Here is a 15,582-nt window from a genome sequence, read left to right on the forward strand (position 1 = left end):
ATACGTCTGCGAGAGTAATACACTTATAACGTTGTGCGAGTGCTCCCCTCGACTACATGGACAAATTGCACTCAGTGTGTAGGTCATCACAAAGTAAATGCTGGAATATTGCTCTCAAACTCTCTCATTGTCCTGCTGGTGTCTTTGGCTCCGTGCTGTTGGAAATTAAGCCCTGATCATTCATTAATTAAAGAGGCGTCGCTGAGTGTAATTAAGGGAGTCCGATTGCTAATTAAAATGTAGCCTGCAGTCATACACTTTGCAAATTATTCAGCTGCGAGGCAGGAAAGCGAGAGCTTGTCTTGCACAAAGACCAATGGTGGAATAGAGAAGAAAGACACAAATATTGACTTTTTAAAAATGTTCGTCCATTTACCTTTGTTCCATGCCGCCTAAGGCTGCGAAATTTGGCCTAAAGAAAATCTCAGGTTTTTTTTTGTTTTTTTTTTAAATTTGTTTGTTTGTTTTTTACAAAAATACTCTTTTGGAAACTTTTTAGTGTTGCAACTTTTTATTTTTTTTTAAGCAGTTTAACGATATATCAGATATGCATCAGATGTAGTATGAATCAGAAAGGTGACATTAGGAACTTATTAAGCTCAAGTGCCAAAGAAATTATTATTAGTATTTAGTAATTAATAAACACCAATTCACCATGTTAAGTAAACTAAGCAGAGGGTAACCTAATGGGGTATTTTATTTGAAAAGTTCTCCTTTTCTTTTGTAGGCAAAACTATCAGACGGTGAAATACTCTATACATTAATTTCCAATGATAAGAGACATTTGAACCCAATCTAACCAGTAATCAAGGTGAATTTCTATTTTTTACATTTAAATTGCAAATATGACTCATTGAAACAAAAAACGTTAATGGAATGAAAATTTTCACAGACTTTGCTTGGTGTTTATGTAAGAACGAAAACTACTATGATAAAATGATGTCATGATAGGCATTTTAGTTATTTTAAGTAAGATATTGAAAATATTTTCATTCAAAGTAAAAATTAATTAATTATTTAAATGAATAAATCAACTCCACACGCAGTACGCCTCCTCAATGTCAACAATATGTCAATAAACACTATATCTCTTACCAGTCTGTCAGTCACTTAATATAACATCTTCTAAAGTGCTGTAGAGCTTAAGCCAGAAATGATTAGTTGCACTGACCTCAGCTGAGCACTTCCTCGCCTCTTATAAAACCGACACTTTTCTTTGCATTTGCTTATCAATAGGACTCCAATTTGCCTGCTTACCATGTCGCCTTAATAATTAAATACCTGAAAAACCTTTCTTCCTCTAATGACCAATTAACCATTTTCCGGCATTTTTAGTCTGAGCATTGAATAATTGATCAGCTCTTTAAAATCCAGCAAATGTTTTAGCCGGGCTCCCCTTCCAATGCATTCATCACCGAGCTCTCCTAAAGAGACGTCAACATTTTTCTTATTACCGAGTGCTGTGAGAGAGCAGTCGCCAGTCAGCGTCCGTGTGTGAGTTACTCTGAAGGTGATGTGGGAAATGCAGTGCACTCACATTACTATTCCGCCCCTTCTGTCATCTGTCAGTTGCTCTCGTCTCCCTTATTAATTCTCACTTGTTAAGCGCACTTTTATTAAGGCATGCCATTAAACCCCTCGTAATATTACCCTCATGGTAAGCCGTGTGAAGTAAAGCAAGCCTGTTGTTAAGGAGGACGATCAAAGAAGCATATTGTCTCGCTCTTGTGTCCAGGTGCTGGCGCTGGACCCTGACAACGGAAGGAATGGGACTGTGGTGTACAGTATCAGTGCAGAAAACCCATTCTACACCATAAATGGCAACACCGGGAAAATCCGCACCAGTGGAGTAACCCTGGACAGAGAAAGCACCGACCCGAGGGCCACTATGCTCATGAGAACCATCATCATCTCTGCGGTTGACCGTGAGTTGCTTTACTTTGTTTGACTCATCTGTAAAGTAAGCGTCTGTGACTTTATACCATACTGAGTAGAGCGCTTTCAATTCTGGGTGATTAGTGTCTATTTTCAAGCCTTAGTCCTTCCGTTTTATGTTGCCCATGAAAAGTTTTATTGTGCACGATAAATTCCCTTGACCATGGAATGTGTCTCATGTTTCTCTGGCGCCCTCTGTAGGTGGCATACCTCCCCTGCGAGCTTCAGCAAGCGCAACAGTGTTTGTCAACCTGTTGGATCTCAATGACAACGACCCAGCCTTTGTTAACCTCCCATTTGTGGCTGAAGTGCCAGAGGGACTCCCTATTGGTTCGTCAGTGTTTAAGGTACCATCTCGGGACAAACGCTATTTAGCAATGATGGACCGTGCATTTGGTACCTTGGGCTTACTCAACTTGATCCATATCTTAATATTAATACCACCACTACGATGTCAGGGAAACTGTCAAAACCATACCAAAATGTAATCTAATGCATTTGTGCCGCAGATTTAATAACGTGCCAAAAACATAAACCACTTACAATAACTACATATACTCACCACATATGCTTATTATTAAATATATTAATTTATGTAGACAGTTACAGGCCTGTTTTGCTAATCAGTGGAGCGGTAACAAGTTTTGCTCCGACCACCAATCGCATGAGGTAAAGATGTTGTCAAATGAGGAAGATTGAGGACAACAGGCTGAATGTACAGAAAAAAAACTCTACTTGCAGTGGAAGCAGTGCAACTAAGAGAAAGAGTTGAGAGGAAATTAATACAATTCAATAGTCCACATTTTTGAATTTCGGTTGTAAATGTTGACCAGCGAAGGCATTTTGTGTTCCTGACAGCTCACCGCTGCTATCTGGCGTACTTCAACAACATAAAATGTTTACACCTGCGTGACAATAATGAAGTAATAATACTTTCTGTAATAGTATAAAATGTTTATCAGATTTATACAGACACATTTATTATTGTGTTTAGGATTTGGTGAACTTCACCACAGTTTAATGAGAGCTGCCTCAAATATTTGGGTTGAGCAACTGAGTAAATACACACACTAGACTGTTCCAATTAGAACAACAGAATTTTTGATGCAGCTCTTATTGCTCGCATTTCTTAGGAAAATTTAAATGTTGAATGCAAAAGTGATAATATATTGTGGATTGCCCTGTAAATTGACGTTGTTCACAGTTTGAAAAACGTCCTCTCTGTGTAATGGCAGCGCTTGCTTATATATTTGTGCATACAATATTAATTATTTATTACTGTCCACTATTAATTGTCCCCAAATAATATCTGTCCCTGACTGTTCATCCTCCCTTTCCTCTTTTAGGTTCAGGTGGAGGACCCAGATCAGGATAAGAATGGTTTGATTACGATGGCATTGCAGATGGGTATGCCTCGCTTGGATTTTTACTTGAACACTTCCACTGGCATTCTCACCTCATCTGCTGTGCTCGACCGGGAGCAGATTGGACAGTACCATCTGAGGATTGTCGCATATGATGCAGGAAAGTTCCCTCGCACTTCAACTTCAACTCTCACTGTCACTGGTGAGTGTCGAAATGTGTTTGGTAATGACAATTGCGTTTGATTTCTCTAACTCTCCTGATATTATCCCACAAATGAAACTGTTGAAGCATTTGATGAGTAAATTCTCACAGTCATTCGGGGCTTTGCCTCTTTTAATCTCGTTTTTGTGGAATCCACTGAGAGAGATGCTACCACCTGCTGGTGGCACATGATCATTCTCAATGACAAAATGTCCATAGTCAACAATATGAATCGGATAAATTTGCAATTAAAAAAAGTATTCATTTGCCTTTGATGTCCTGTTTTCATATCACAACTGTGTGTGTAATACTAATTTCTGTATATGTGTGTGCATCAGTTCTGGATGTAAATGACGAGACACCCACCTTCAACCCTCGTACATACAATGTGTCCCTGAAGGAGAGCGTCCCGAGAGATCACATTGTCACACAGCTCAGTTGCTCGGACGACGACGCTGGCCTCAATGCCGAACTTAGCTACTTCATCACAGGTTAGACGTCACAATGGAGGAGGTTTGTATGCTGAGTGCATCAATTATGCAATTAATTTGCAATGATATGCAGGTAAAGTAGCATTTTGCCCCTTCATTGTGTGAAATTGTGTTTCAGCTCAGGAAAGGTGTCAGTGTGGATGTTTTGCTCACGTTTTTTTGTAGGTGGTAACCAGGATGGTAAATTCAGCGTCGGCTTCAGAGACGGTATTGTTCGGACTGTAGTTGGCCTTGACAGAGAAAGCCAGGCAGCGTACACGATGGTCATCGAAGCTATAGGTGTGTCACATCTTACCATTTTATCATTCGTCTGTCATATTCAAAGCAACTTTGTGCTTTTTTGTATGATGATGAACTTTTTTTGTTGATTGATATGAAAGAGTTGAGGTTTTTCTGTTTTGGAATCCATTGAGTCAGAATGGCTGTGGATGCAAGTGACATAATTTTTTTTTTTTTTTTTTAAATGTCCTAGTTGACTCTATTGAGGTAATTGTGTTAAAAAAAAGTGCTTTTTGTTTTAGCTTTGAAAGGTTATAGACACTTGAGTGTATGATCCCACGCAATACACTGAACACAATATTAAGTCTCCTTATGAATTGGCAGGTCATGCATTTGGTATCTTGGCCTTAAGAGGCGACACACCTATTTAATTCAACTTTTTTATACTATCAGTATCATGTCTCTATACAGAACCTATCCATGCTCTACAAAAATAGAATACAGTAAAACAACACGTAATATCTTCTGGAGCAGTTGAGAATCAATATTTATCTGGCAGCAATGAAAATAACATAAAACATTTCAATAAAATGCATCCCACTCATCAGAGATGCTGAATAATGTGTGCAGATCACTAAGGACATATTTTGCTGGTTGAACATGGCTTGTTTTGACCAACCAAATTGGATGGGGAAAATGTTGATGGAATTGTCTGGAGTGAATTTGAAATTGATTTATTTTATATTAGATTGATGTGGTGGTACATAGCAGGTGAAATGTGATTGGACAAAAACTAAACCAACATACACAAATATGGAACGTTCCAAAAAGAAAAGTACGTAGTATACTGAGTTGGCTAAAAAAAAAATCATCCTTTCACAATGCATCATGGACGTGTAGTAAGTATTGCTGATTGATGCGCTAACAAAAACTAAATGAAAATATATTTGTTACCTCGCTTAGTATTGTATATGAATAATCATTTCTAATGCAGCTTTTATGTTGTATCCCACCAGTATGTGCCTAATCTTATGCATGCTAACATTTGCTGCATTATGTGTATGGTTGCTACCAAATGTCGACTATTTCTTTACATGCTTGTGTCTGTGCTTGCAGACAATGGTCCAGCGGGCAGCAGGAGGACAGGCACAGCCACTGTGTTTGTTGAAGTTCAGGATGTTAATGACAACAGACCCATCTTCCTCCAAAACAGCTACGAGACCAGCGTACTGGAGACCGTGTCCAAGGGAGCCAGCATCCTCCAGGTGAGAACGCACGACAACTTCCATAGTCAGAATTTAAAAAAAAAAATGACTTTATTGTCCAGTGCAACAATGCCAAACAAAACACAAAAACAAAGAAAAGAATCACTGGGTTTGGATTGCATTTGACCTTTCAATATTGGCTGCTGTATATTTTCAGTGTGAATATGAATATATTTGACCGAATGTTGCACTGCATCCCAACTGTAAAGATACAGATACTGTACGTGATGCAGAGGAATATTTTTTTGTTGTTCCAACTCTCTCTCGGACCGAATCTTGTTGCATGATACATTTTACCGCTAATGAGTTAAATTGTTAATAGTAATCTTGTTTTGACTGTACTTCAAATGCTGAGGATTTTTAGATTTTGCACTCATTTCACTCTTAGTAAAACTATGTGCAGAAAAAACGTTTTCAAAATTATTTCCAGTCTCTAAAAATGCTAAAAGACATTAAAATATTTGGAAAACACCACTCGCCTGGATAGTTCTTTCATGGCATTAGCCATGCATGGTTTTAGTGACTTGCAGTTTCAGTTTTACAGTCAGTCCTTGGCTAATTGTCTTGCTAGATCTCAGTGACGTAGTCATACAGACAAGGCGTAGTAAGGTGCATCTCTGTGCTGATCGCCGGCTGCGCTGTCCATGTGCCTGGAGAACGTGAAGCCCGCGCGTTTTCATGCTCAAATGGCCTCCGATGTGGGGGTCTTCGAAAGGACAGGTTGTAAGAGCGCCGATAGGAGCCCAGCCTCTTCCACACTTTGAGTTGTGGTTCACTAGACTGGCTTCTTCCATGTTTGAGAGTCTCTCCTGAGCCACAGCTCGCCTCACACTCCCCGTCTTGTTCTGAGCGTCGACACACTGCCAGGAAGATGGCTAACCCTGCCAGCAGCAGTGATAAGCCCAGCACCACCATAATAGTGAATTCTGGGTCATGATTGTTTAAAGAATACGAGGAGGCGGTGGAGGCGATAGCGGTGGTTGACACATTGAACGCCGTGTTTTCTCTTGAGGATGCGAGTGTAAAGTTGGTTCCCAGATCGCTGGCGTTCATTGTTGCCTTTGACCTGGTTGAAGAAAAAGCCTTGTGAGATTTTCAACTGCGAGGTTAAAATGTGTGACAGAATTTCAAGTGTCAGCTCTCTCTGATAGGCAATGTTTCGCCTCACCAACTACAGTAAACCAAGCTGAGTTGGTTTATTTGGGGGCATGTTGTGATTTGATTGGGATCATACACTCAAGGGCTTACTTACATATGCAGACACAAGCACAAATAAATCATCATAGTCTGCATAGATATGCAGATTTGGCAAGTCTTTGGCATTTGCAGCAATTATGTGGCTATTAAATCAAGGTTAGAAAACAGCGTGTTCTCAATACAAAACAAATGCGGGTTTATTAAAAAGGCCCTTGTAAAATGCAAGGCGCCCACCTCCTCAACACAGGTCTCCAATTATCCCCTTTTCTTTCTCCGTGCCCCCATCTTCAGCATTGTAACATTTGTAAATGCCATCGTCCTTAATGCAGCGGAGACAAAGCGTGGCTTATCGGTTTAACGGAAACACACTGGAATGTGAAATTATTTTCAAGACTAAATGCCAGGAAAGCTGTGAGATAGGCCAGTGGAGCAAGAGGCTTGTTAAAGAGTCCCTTCATTAGTCTGTGACTTATATGCTTGCTTTACTTTTTATATGCACACATAATATGCAAAGTTGTTGGCATACCAGTTTTCACTCGCTGTTATTACAATGTTACACTTTCACCAATTAGGCAGTTGATATATATATATATATATTAATAACAGATTTACTTATGTGTTAATTAAAAAGCATCTTAATTGCTGTTTTGATCATTCATGGCATTTCTTCTCTCTTGCAAGCTGTCTAGTTATCTACCTAGTTAGCTATCTACAGAATCTGATTTAGTGGTCGCTTATCTTTATATCAATATATTTTACATGGGTGTAAAAATGTAACATTAATTTTCTTTAACATACCGTTATTCTATGCAGCATAGTCAAACAGAACATATTAAAATATATTTTACTCACAGCAACACTTTACTCTTTAGAACAGCACCAGTTCCTGTAACTGAGGTCAGACCTGTTCCTTGGCTCCACACTTGTTTTTCCCCCCTAAAACTGCTCCTTTCCCAGAGACAAGAGGGGAAATACGGAGTGGGGACGAGGAGGGGGGCAGTGAAGGGTGAAACATGGGTAATAGCGTCAAAGAGTAAACATTTCACGTTTGGTTCTTTCCCAGCAACGCGAGCAAAACTGAGACTTAATGGTTAAGCGCTGTTTGCTCACATGGAACATGTGTCTTTAGTATTACAACATCTGGCTCGTCAATATACTCACTAAGTTTATGCACCCCTTTTTATGGCGTAAGTGGTGCAGTCCACTGTGTAATACCCTATTCATCACTCACCAATCTGACCCCCCCAGACTCTTTTTTTTTTTTTCCTTTTTACCCCTCCCCTCTCCTCCTCTTTCTCCTCTTCGCCACATCTCTTTATAAAGCTAATGAGACTCAAGTTGGGCCCCTCTTTACTGTGCTAGAGAGAGAGAGAGAGCGCGCAAAGGAGAAAGATGGTGGGTGTGTGCTTTCTTGTGCATACCTGAGCAAATTTGCTTGACTGTGTATCGTAATGCAATTTAATATGCACTTTGTGAGCACCGCTGTGGGTTTTGACACATCCACAGAGGAGCACAGTGAGCCATGAAGTCGGCCTCATCCAGTGCCAGCAGATCTCTTGATTCAGAAGTCAGTCTCATGACATGGTCCATTCAAGCGTGCGCCACTTTTTATCAGCGTATGCTCCACGGAGCCATGATGTCTGTGCTCAGCTTCTCGATGCTCCTGGACGTCTGCCTGCAACACAGAGAGTGAGAGATGCTTTCTAGATGCCGGCCAGTGTGGAGTTGTTAGGTTGTTGGGGCAACAAGACTGGCTAACCACCAGTGGTTCCACACAAAAGGAAGATGTCAACAGTTTGTGGAAATGGTTGGATGAGCAAAAACATAAATCAAAGAATGAACTATGCAACCCACACAAGACAGGAGCTGTTTTGTTTATCTATATGTTAATTTTATGTACATGCGATTAGGATTCTGGGGTGGACAGCGGGAATAATACGTGTATCTGCACCTTTATTCAGATTCTCTCCATCCATTCATACTTGTATCCGGCATTTAAGTTGCCCATCTCTGGAGTGGATAGATTTGGAATGGTCCCTTAAATTTGTCTGACAAACTTTATTGTCATGTGTTCCTATTTAGGTACAAGCTACAGATGCAGACCAAGGGGAGAACGGCCTCGTCCTCTACAGGATTGTCACTGGTATGAATGTCACTGCGTTCCTTCCATGTGGTTTTCATGCATCATTCCATATAATGCTGAAGTAGCGATTCCCAACCACGGTGCTGTGGGAGCTGATAAAGCGTGCCGTGGAAAATTAATCAATTTCACTTCATTTAAGCGAAAATAATAGTCAACCTATTCATTCATTAAAAATGTTTGTTTAACTATTGACAGCCACAGAAAAAAAATATGAGACCACCCTTGTTTGTTCATTTTAAATGCTTATTACTTTTATGTCAGTTAGTCACTTGGTACAATTTTAGAGGCACCGGTCATTAAAATGAACAAGGAATTGAAGAAAACTTGGCTGTTTTGTATTTTTTATCCATGGCTATATGTCAGCAACTTATCTTGCACTCAACAAATAATTCATTTATTTAAAAAAAGTTAAATGAAATGTAACTCAAACTAAAAATAATGAGGAAAAAAAACGAAACTAAGCAAACTAAAAATGAATCAAAACTTTGTGTGTGTATGCGTGTGCATGCTCCATGTGTGTTTTAATGCAGGTAACAGTCACAACCTGTTCAGCATTGACAAACAAACAGGGCTGCTGACCAGAGGCATCCGTGCTTTGGACAGAGAGACGAGCAGCTCTCACGTGCTGGAAGTGGAAGCCTACAACAGTGATGAGGGAAGCATGAGGAGCTCTGTGAGGGTGAGCAGACGAAGAGCGTCTCAGATGGATTCTTGTGCTTCAGCGCAGTGTCATAGAGACTCTAACAAGTGGATCATTTTAACACGAAATCAGTGTGACTACAACCCTCGGGAAAAAAACATGGAATTGCACGCATTGCTGATCTTTTCAATGTTTAATTTGGGAGGAAAAACTAAACAAAATTGTTTTTATTCAAGTGCCACCCTCTTGGCTGAGAAACAAAAACAAAAAACACAAAAGAAAGTTTCCGTAGTCAGTCCTTTTTTTTTTCGAGCATGTATAGCAAAAAGTGAAATCACTTATTGAATCTGCTATTTAGTCGACAGTTAAATAAGAGTGCTCACACCTGTGGAGAGCTATTGTGGATTGACATGAATCATGCATGAACCAGTCAGTTGAAACAAAGGAGAGAATTCTAAAAAGTCTTTCAAGAAGTCAAAATATTCATGGAATGCTCCAAATGATGTCGGTTGTTCCCAGACAGCACTGCCTAAAATCTTTCTACAAACAAAATGAGAAGGTTGTCAAAGGGAAGCCTCAGGTTAGACCAAGGACGACCTCAAAGTGGCGACAAAACTTCATGCAATAAGAAAAGCCAAACGAAAGCCGTCATTAACACCCGAACAGAAAAAAACCAAGGCAACTGGCACTAAAGAAAAAAAAAAGTCATATTCAGATGATGAATCGCAAATCTGTATTGGACAAGGAGATGATGCAGATGATGATACTTTTGGTTGGTGCTGTTCCAATGACATTCATGAAAACGACTGCCAATTTTTTTGCAGTCATTGATATGTGGCTGCATGTCAGATAAAGTCACAGGGGAGTCACTTAGGCAGTCATTACATTTTTAATAAATGCACAAATTTACACTTTTCTGATTCCATCGGTTGAAACGATGTTTGGCATTGACATCATTTTTCTTCAAGGCAAAAACCATAAAAACAACCCATGCCTGCAAATAATCTGGATCTTAATCCAATAGAAAGAGAGATGTTAAAAAAGAATTTTTTTTCCCCTCTATTTGCTCCCCCCCAAAAAAATGGGATTGAGCATCAGCAATTTTCTTGCCAAAAGTGCGACATTTTGAAAAAAAAACAAAAAAAAACTGTGGAACCTTTGTGATTCGCCCTTTGTCGCCTAATTTAAACATCCAAATGATCATCTGCAATTTCTAAATGTATTTTTTTATTTTTTGCCAGGGTTGTAAATGTAACTAACAGTCAATAAAAATGAGATTGCGGAACTGAAATATCAGATGAGAGACATGAGAGGTTTATTTTTATGATAGATGGGGCATGGACATGTTCAAAGGTAATCACACACCTTTATATGTCTAAACTCCTGCAGGTAATCGTATATGTGGACGATGCAAACGATGAGGTGCCAGTGTTTACCCAGCAACAATACAACCGTCTTGGCCTTCGGGAGACTGCCGGTGTTGGCACGTCGGTGATAGTGGTTCGTGCCACAGACCCTGACACCGGTGAGTTCAGTGGGAAGTGAGTGGAGGAGCTGCAGCTTATTGCTTTTATGACTTGATTTTATTAGTTTTATACTGCTGTACCGAGGGGAAAAAAATCCCTGTGAGGTGTGGAATTGCTCCTCTCCATTTTTTTTGCACTGTTTTATCTTTATATTCTGATGCGTCTAAACACTTTTTTTTATCACATTTACCTACAAAGATGGTCAAATGAAAACTACGTAACCTTTATCTTGACATTTAGCTTTTGGAACTGTGCCACATAACGCTTCCTCTGTTCACTTCTCCTTTGTAATGTAATTGTCTGATACATTTGTTGGTTCTGAGCCATTTTTGTGGACCGTGTTGACCCTTGAGCCACTACATTCAATGGGTAGCTTGGCATAAATTGCATTGTAACACAAGGTTTTACTTTTTCAATACATTTTCTTGTTTGCATTCCATTGTAGGCTATTTATAGTCTTACAGCGCTAGTTGTTCTTGCCAAATTTATGCGTTTCAACATATATAAAAATCCTTGCGTGCCATTGGTCTTCAGACTGCTCTCCACTCCAATTCATAAACTATATGCTGAGCTCAATAAACTGCATAAGTAACATAGATCAGATAAATGCAGGATAAGTAAAAGGGAAATTTAGGGAAGGAATGACCAAATCTTGCACTTCGTCTCTTGGCCAGCAGCGGATTGAAAGGCTTTTCATTGAATTACCTAAATCAAATGTTTAAAAGTTAAGCAAATTAGTGGTTTAATTTCTTTAAATTATTATAATAAAGCGACTTGAATAGGGTTGAATAATACCAGGAATGTTCAAAACTGAAGATGTATCATGGAAGTTAACAGGAATATGAAAACAATTGGACATGAAAAAATTTGCAGCTTTGTCACTTAAAGTATAAAATACTATACATCATCTTGGCATAGTAATCAAGTTAACAGGACCAGATTTTATTCATATGATGTTGAAATCCTGCCCTGCGCTGCACAATCCACACAGCAGCCGACTTATTGGGTGCACGGCCCCTGCATACAATATGCATTCTTCCATCACAACACAGGCTGCCCTCTCAGTCAAATAAGTTTTCATGATATATTAATGCGCTAGCAAATTAGTTTGATCAGTCGTCTCAAATTGTAGTCCACTTAAAAGAAACTGATTATGACACCAGAAGTGGAAACGGGTCATATTTTTGGGAAGCAGAAAAGCTAATTATGATTTCAGGAATGTGAAAGGCTTGAAGTCCCCTGTTCACATTTCATGAAAAAGCGTCAGACAATATTGCACAAGCTGAAAATGTTTCTGTAAAGTTCCACATATTTGCAATTCTACTTTGAGGGGTTTGGTGTTCAATATACTGTATTTTAGTCATTACAATCTGTTTATTGAAGTGATTTGATGAAAGCAGCAGGATGGTGCAGCTCCAATGTGATTGCAAATCTGAATTCCACAAGCTGGTCAGACAGGGCAGCTTAACTCATTGAAAGTACAAAATGTTAAAATCTTAAAAAAATAAATAAATAAAAAAGGCATTTAAAAGCAAAGTACACAAATAAAATATAGCTTTCTATATGTACTAAATGAACATATAGCGCAGAAAGAAAAAAAAAAAATGTTTATGTAAAATAATTCCAGATACAACTTCCTCACAGGTAGAAAGACGCCACCAAAATCAAAAACAACAATCACTGTTTTTCCTTTTGGTCAGGTGATGGCGGCGCAGTAGCTTACGCACTTGTGTCCGGCTCGGATCGCAAGTTTGAAGTGGACGTAAGCACCGGTCTGGTAACCACAGTGGACTACCTGGACTATGAGACAAAGACCACCTATCTGATGAACATCTCAGCTACTGACCAGGCCCCGCCTTTTCACCAAGACTTTTGCACGGTTTATGTCACTTTACTCAATGAACTCGATGAGGCGGTGGCCTTCTTCTCAGCCAGTTATGAAGCGTCCCTTCGTGAGAATATCGCCACGGGGACAGAGGTGGTTCAGGTGCAGGCCCAGTCTGCTGACAACTTGAACCAGCTGACTTATAGATTTGATCCCGATACATCACCTGCAGCCTTGGCCCTCTTCAAGATAGACAGCGTCACGGTGAGAAAAAAAAAAATCTTTATCTTGCTCAAAGTTTGGATGAAGGGTGAGATACATGGTGCTGTTGTTTCAGGGCCGGATCACAGTTACAGGCCTGCTCGACAGAGAGAAGGGTGATATGTACACCCTGACTGTTGTAGCTGATGACGGAGGACCCAAAAAAGATTCAACTGTGGTATGGATATTTGTTTCTGGTTTGATCTTCACATTACCGACAAACGCGTTGAGGCCTGTTGAAAAAATTTTGGATTCACTCATCAAACAAAAGTTTAAGTTAGACCACTTGGCTTCGGACTGTTACACTGGTCAACAGCAAATTTTAATCACTAAATGTATTTTTGATGCTGATTTAAAAAATGGAAACGTAGAAGCTGTTAAAGCTCTACCGGGGAGACAAAATAGGTACTGTCTAACATTTTCATTTCTTATTGAGGCACTTGACAAATGTTATAAAGCTTTTATCAATATAGCGAATGGTTGAATGAAGCCATATCTAATTTATTACTATGAAAAAACAATGACATCCTTTTTGTATTATTTGCATCTCTTGTTGGGACAACAGAAGGTAAGACTATGCAGTCATCTGCAGCATTGGCACATTTATGTTCAACTCAACTATCCTTTAGGATCAACATGGCCTCTGATTTTGTCTCTTGACAGGTGTCGATCATCATTCTTGATGAAAATGACAACAGTCCAGAGTTTGACATCACATCCGATACGTCAGTGGACATTCTGGAAAACGCCGCCATGGGAAAGAAAGTGGCTGTTGTTCTGGGAAGAGATCGAGATGCAGGACTGAATGGATTGGTGAGAGAGAGAGAGAGAAAGAGAGAGAGAAAACATTGTGATCTCCTTTGATCTGATTGATTGCCGTTTCATAGCACGTACTGACAGTATAACTACTCCAACAAGATGATCTGAGGGACATGTTCAATTGTCTGTCTCTCGCCCCTTCAATTTGTCTCTCCCTTTATTACTTCTTAGGTCAACTTTACATTAGTCGCAGGTAATATGGAAGATGTGTTTAAGATCAAGACAGTGAACCACACCTATGGAGAGGTCTATGTCAATGCTGCTCTGGACAGAGAGTCGGTGGATCGCTACCTGCTCAAGGTCTGAATGAATGCTCATGATTTATGATCGCATTTGCTGCAAACAAGTGTATCTCGCTCTCGCTCTTGCTCTCCCTCTCAAAAAATATACATATTCTTTTTAAAAACATTCCTATTTGCAAAGTTTTTGGGGGCTGGAACTGAATATTTTCATTCATTTCAATGTGGACATAAGTCAAGGTATTGTCTTTGTCCTTCTAAAATCAGCAGAATTAACATACAAGTATTGTTCGGTGTGTACAGATAAATGGCGACTCAGATTCAGATGCATGTGTATTCTGTTGCAGGTGCGCGCCACAGACAATGGGTCACCTCCCCGACACACAGACCACTCCCTCACCATCAATATCCTAGATGTCAATGACAATGCACCTATTATTGAGAGTCCAAGGGGCTACAATGTCAGCATCAGCGAGGTGGGACAGAAACACAGACAGCCTGTTCGCACTTTTGGATTCAAATAGTCATTGCTTTATATGGTCTTTTGTCAGCGGCAATTGGAATGGATGATTTTATGGTTTCAAATGTAGAATGTTGGAGGTGGCACATCAGTCCTGCGTGTGATGGCTACAGACTGGGACACGGGTCCTAACGCCATGCTCTTTTATTACATCACCGCCGGAAACCAAGACCTGACCTTCCGCATGGACCGCATGACAGGAGAGATGGTGACACGGCCCGCCCCTCCTGATCGAGAGCGCCAGCAGGAGTACAGACTCATTGTGACTGTGGAGGATGATGGCACACCTACTCTATCGGTAAGGATAACAAACACACAGATGAAGTGGCACCTGGATATTTGACTGCAATGCACAAACTTTAATTGGTTTGATTTGCAAAACAAAAATCCCCATGAGATCAATTATATTTTCAATAATTCCTTTTAGAGTCCAAACTGCCACCATTAGAAAACCTTTAAAACTAAAACATAATGGAAATGTGCTTTTTAATTGCTTCATAAGAAATAGTTGGGTCTCTGTAGTGTTTGCCCACCCATCATGTGTGAAATGAATTTAACTTGTGTTAGCTGCTTATTTCCATGAGTTTTGCAAATTCATTTTTCATCAGAATTTGGTTCTTTAACAATAACTGTCCCAAAGGTATACGATTAAATCAATTGAATTTTTTTGTCTGTTTGTAATGCCACACCAATCCTCAAAAAATGGAATACAAAAATAAAAGAATGATAAATATCACTTAAAAGAACCATCCACATGAGTCTTGGCCAGCAGCTCAAACATCACCTTCATCCGTGACTCCTATTTAAACAAGGAGAAGGAAGTGCTTTTATGACATCTTTATTAACAATAAATAAAGAGGCAACATACATCGGGTCATATTTGATGACAAAATTATTTCAAGGAAAACAAATTTTTCACTCTAATTGTAACTTTTG

The 15,582-nt window shown here is 39.6% G+C and overlaps 2 protein-coding genes across 3 annotated transcripts in view; one reads left to right on the forward strand and one right to left on the reverse strand.

Annotated features, from left to right (window-relative positions):
* Nucleotides 1-15,582, forward strand: part of cdh23 (cadherin-related 23) — a 161,495-nt gene that overhangs the window by 112,367 nt on the left and 33,546 nt on the right. For both annotated transcript variants that reach the window (XM_088304346.1, XM_088304347.1), the window contains exons 22-36: nt 1,736-1,925; nt 2,137-2,282; nt 3,282-3,501; nt 3,840-3,992; nt 4,158-4,271; nt 5,328-5,476; nt 8,756-8,816; nt 9,347-9,495; nt 10,846-10,981; nt 12,683-13,071; nt 13,145-13,246; nt 13,732-13,881; nt 14,059-14,187; nt 14,474-14,602; nt 14,717-14,944. In XM_088304346.1, coding sequence (XP_088160472.1) covers nt 1,736-1,925; nt 2,137-2,282; nt 3,282-3,501; nt 3,840-3,992; nt 4,158-4,271; nt 5,328-5,476; nt 8,756-8,816; nt 9,347-9,495; nt 10,846-10,981; nt 12,683-13,071; nt 13,145-13,246; nt 13,732-13,881; nt 14,059-14,187; nt 14,474-14,602; nt 14,717-14,944 — 2,445 coding nt within the window. The remainder of the gene's footprint in view (nt 1-1,735; nt 1,926-2,136; nt 2,283-3,281; nt 3,502-3,839; nt 3,993-4,157; nt 4,272-5,327; nt 5,477-8,755; nt 8,817-9,346; nt 9,496-10,845; nt 10,982-12,682; nt 13,072-13,144; nt 13,247-13,731; nt 13,882-14,058; nt 14,188-14,473; nt 14,603-14,716; nt 14,945-15,582) is intronic.
* On the reverse strand, nt 4,977-7,601 carry LOC148330341 (uncharacterized). Its single transcript, XM_088304350.1, has 2 exons — nt 7,526-7,601; nt 4,977-6,542 (listed from the first exon to the last, which is right to left on the reverse strand). Exon 2 carries the CDS (start codon nt 6,527-6,529, stop codon nt 6,044-6,046), a length of 486 nt encoding a protein of 161 aa, XP_088160476.1. The 5' UTR covers nt 6,530-6,542; nt 7,526-7,601; the 3' UTR covers nt 4,977-6,043.

This window comes from Idiotropiscis lumnitzeri, chromosome 9 (assembly GCF_059441095.1).
Source record: "Idiotropiscis lumnitzeri isolate Australia: NSW breed Sydney's pygmy pipehorse chromosome 9, RoL_Ilum_1.0, whole genome shotgun sequence".
Taxonomy (NCBI): domain Eukaryota; kingdom Metazoa; phylum Chordata; class Actinopteri; order Syngnathiformes; family Syngnathidae; genus Idiotropiscis; species Idiotropiscis lumnitzeri.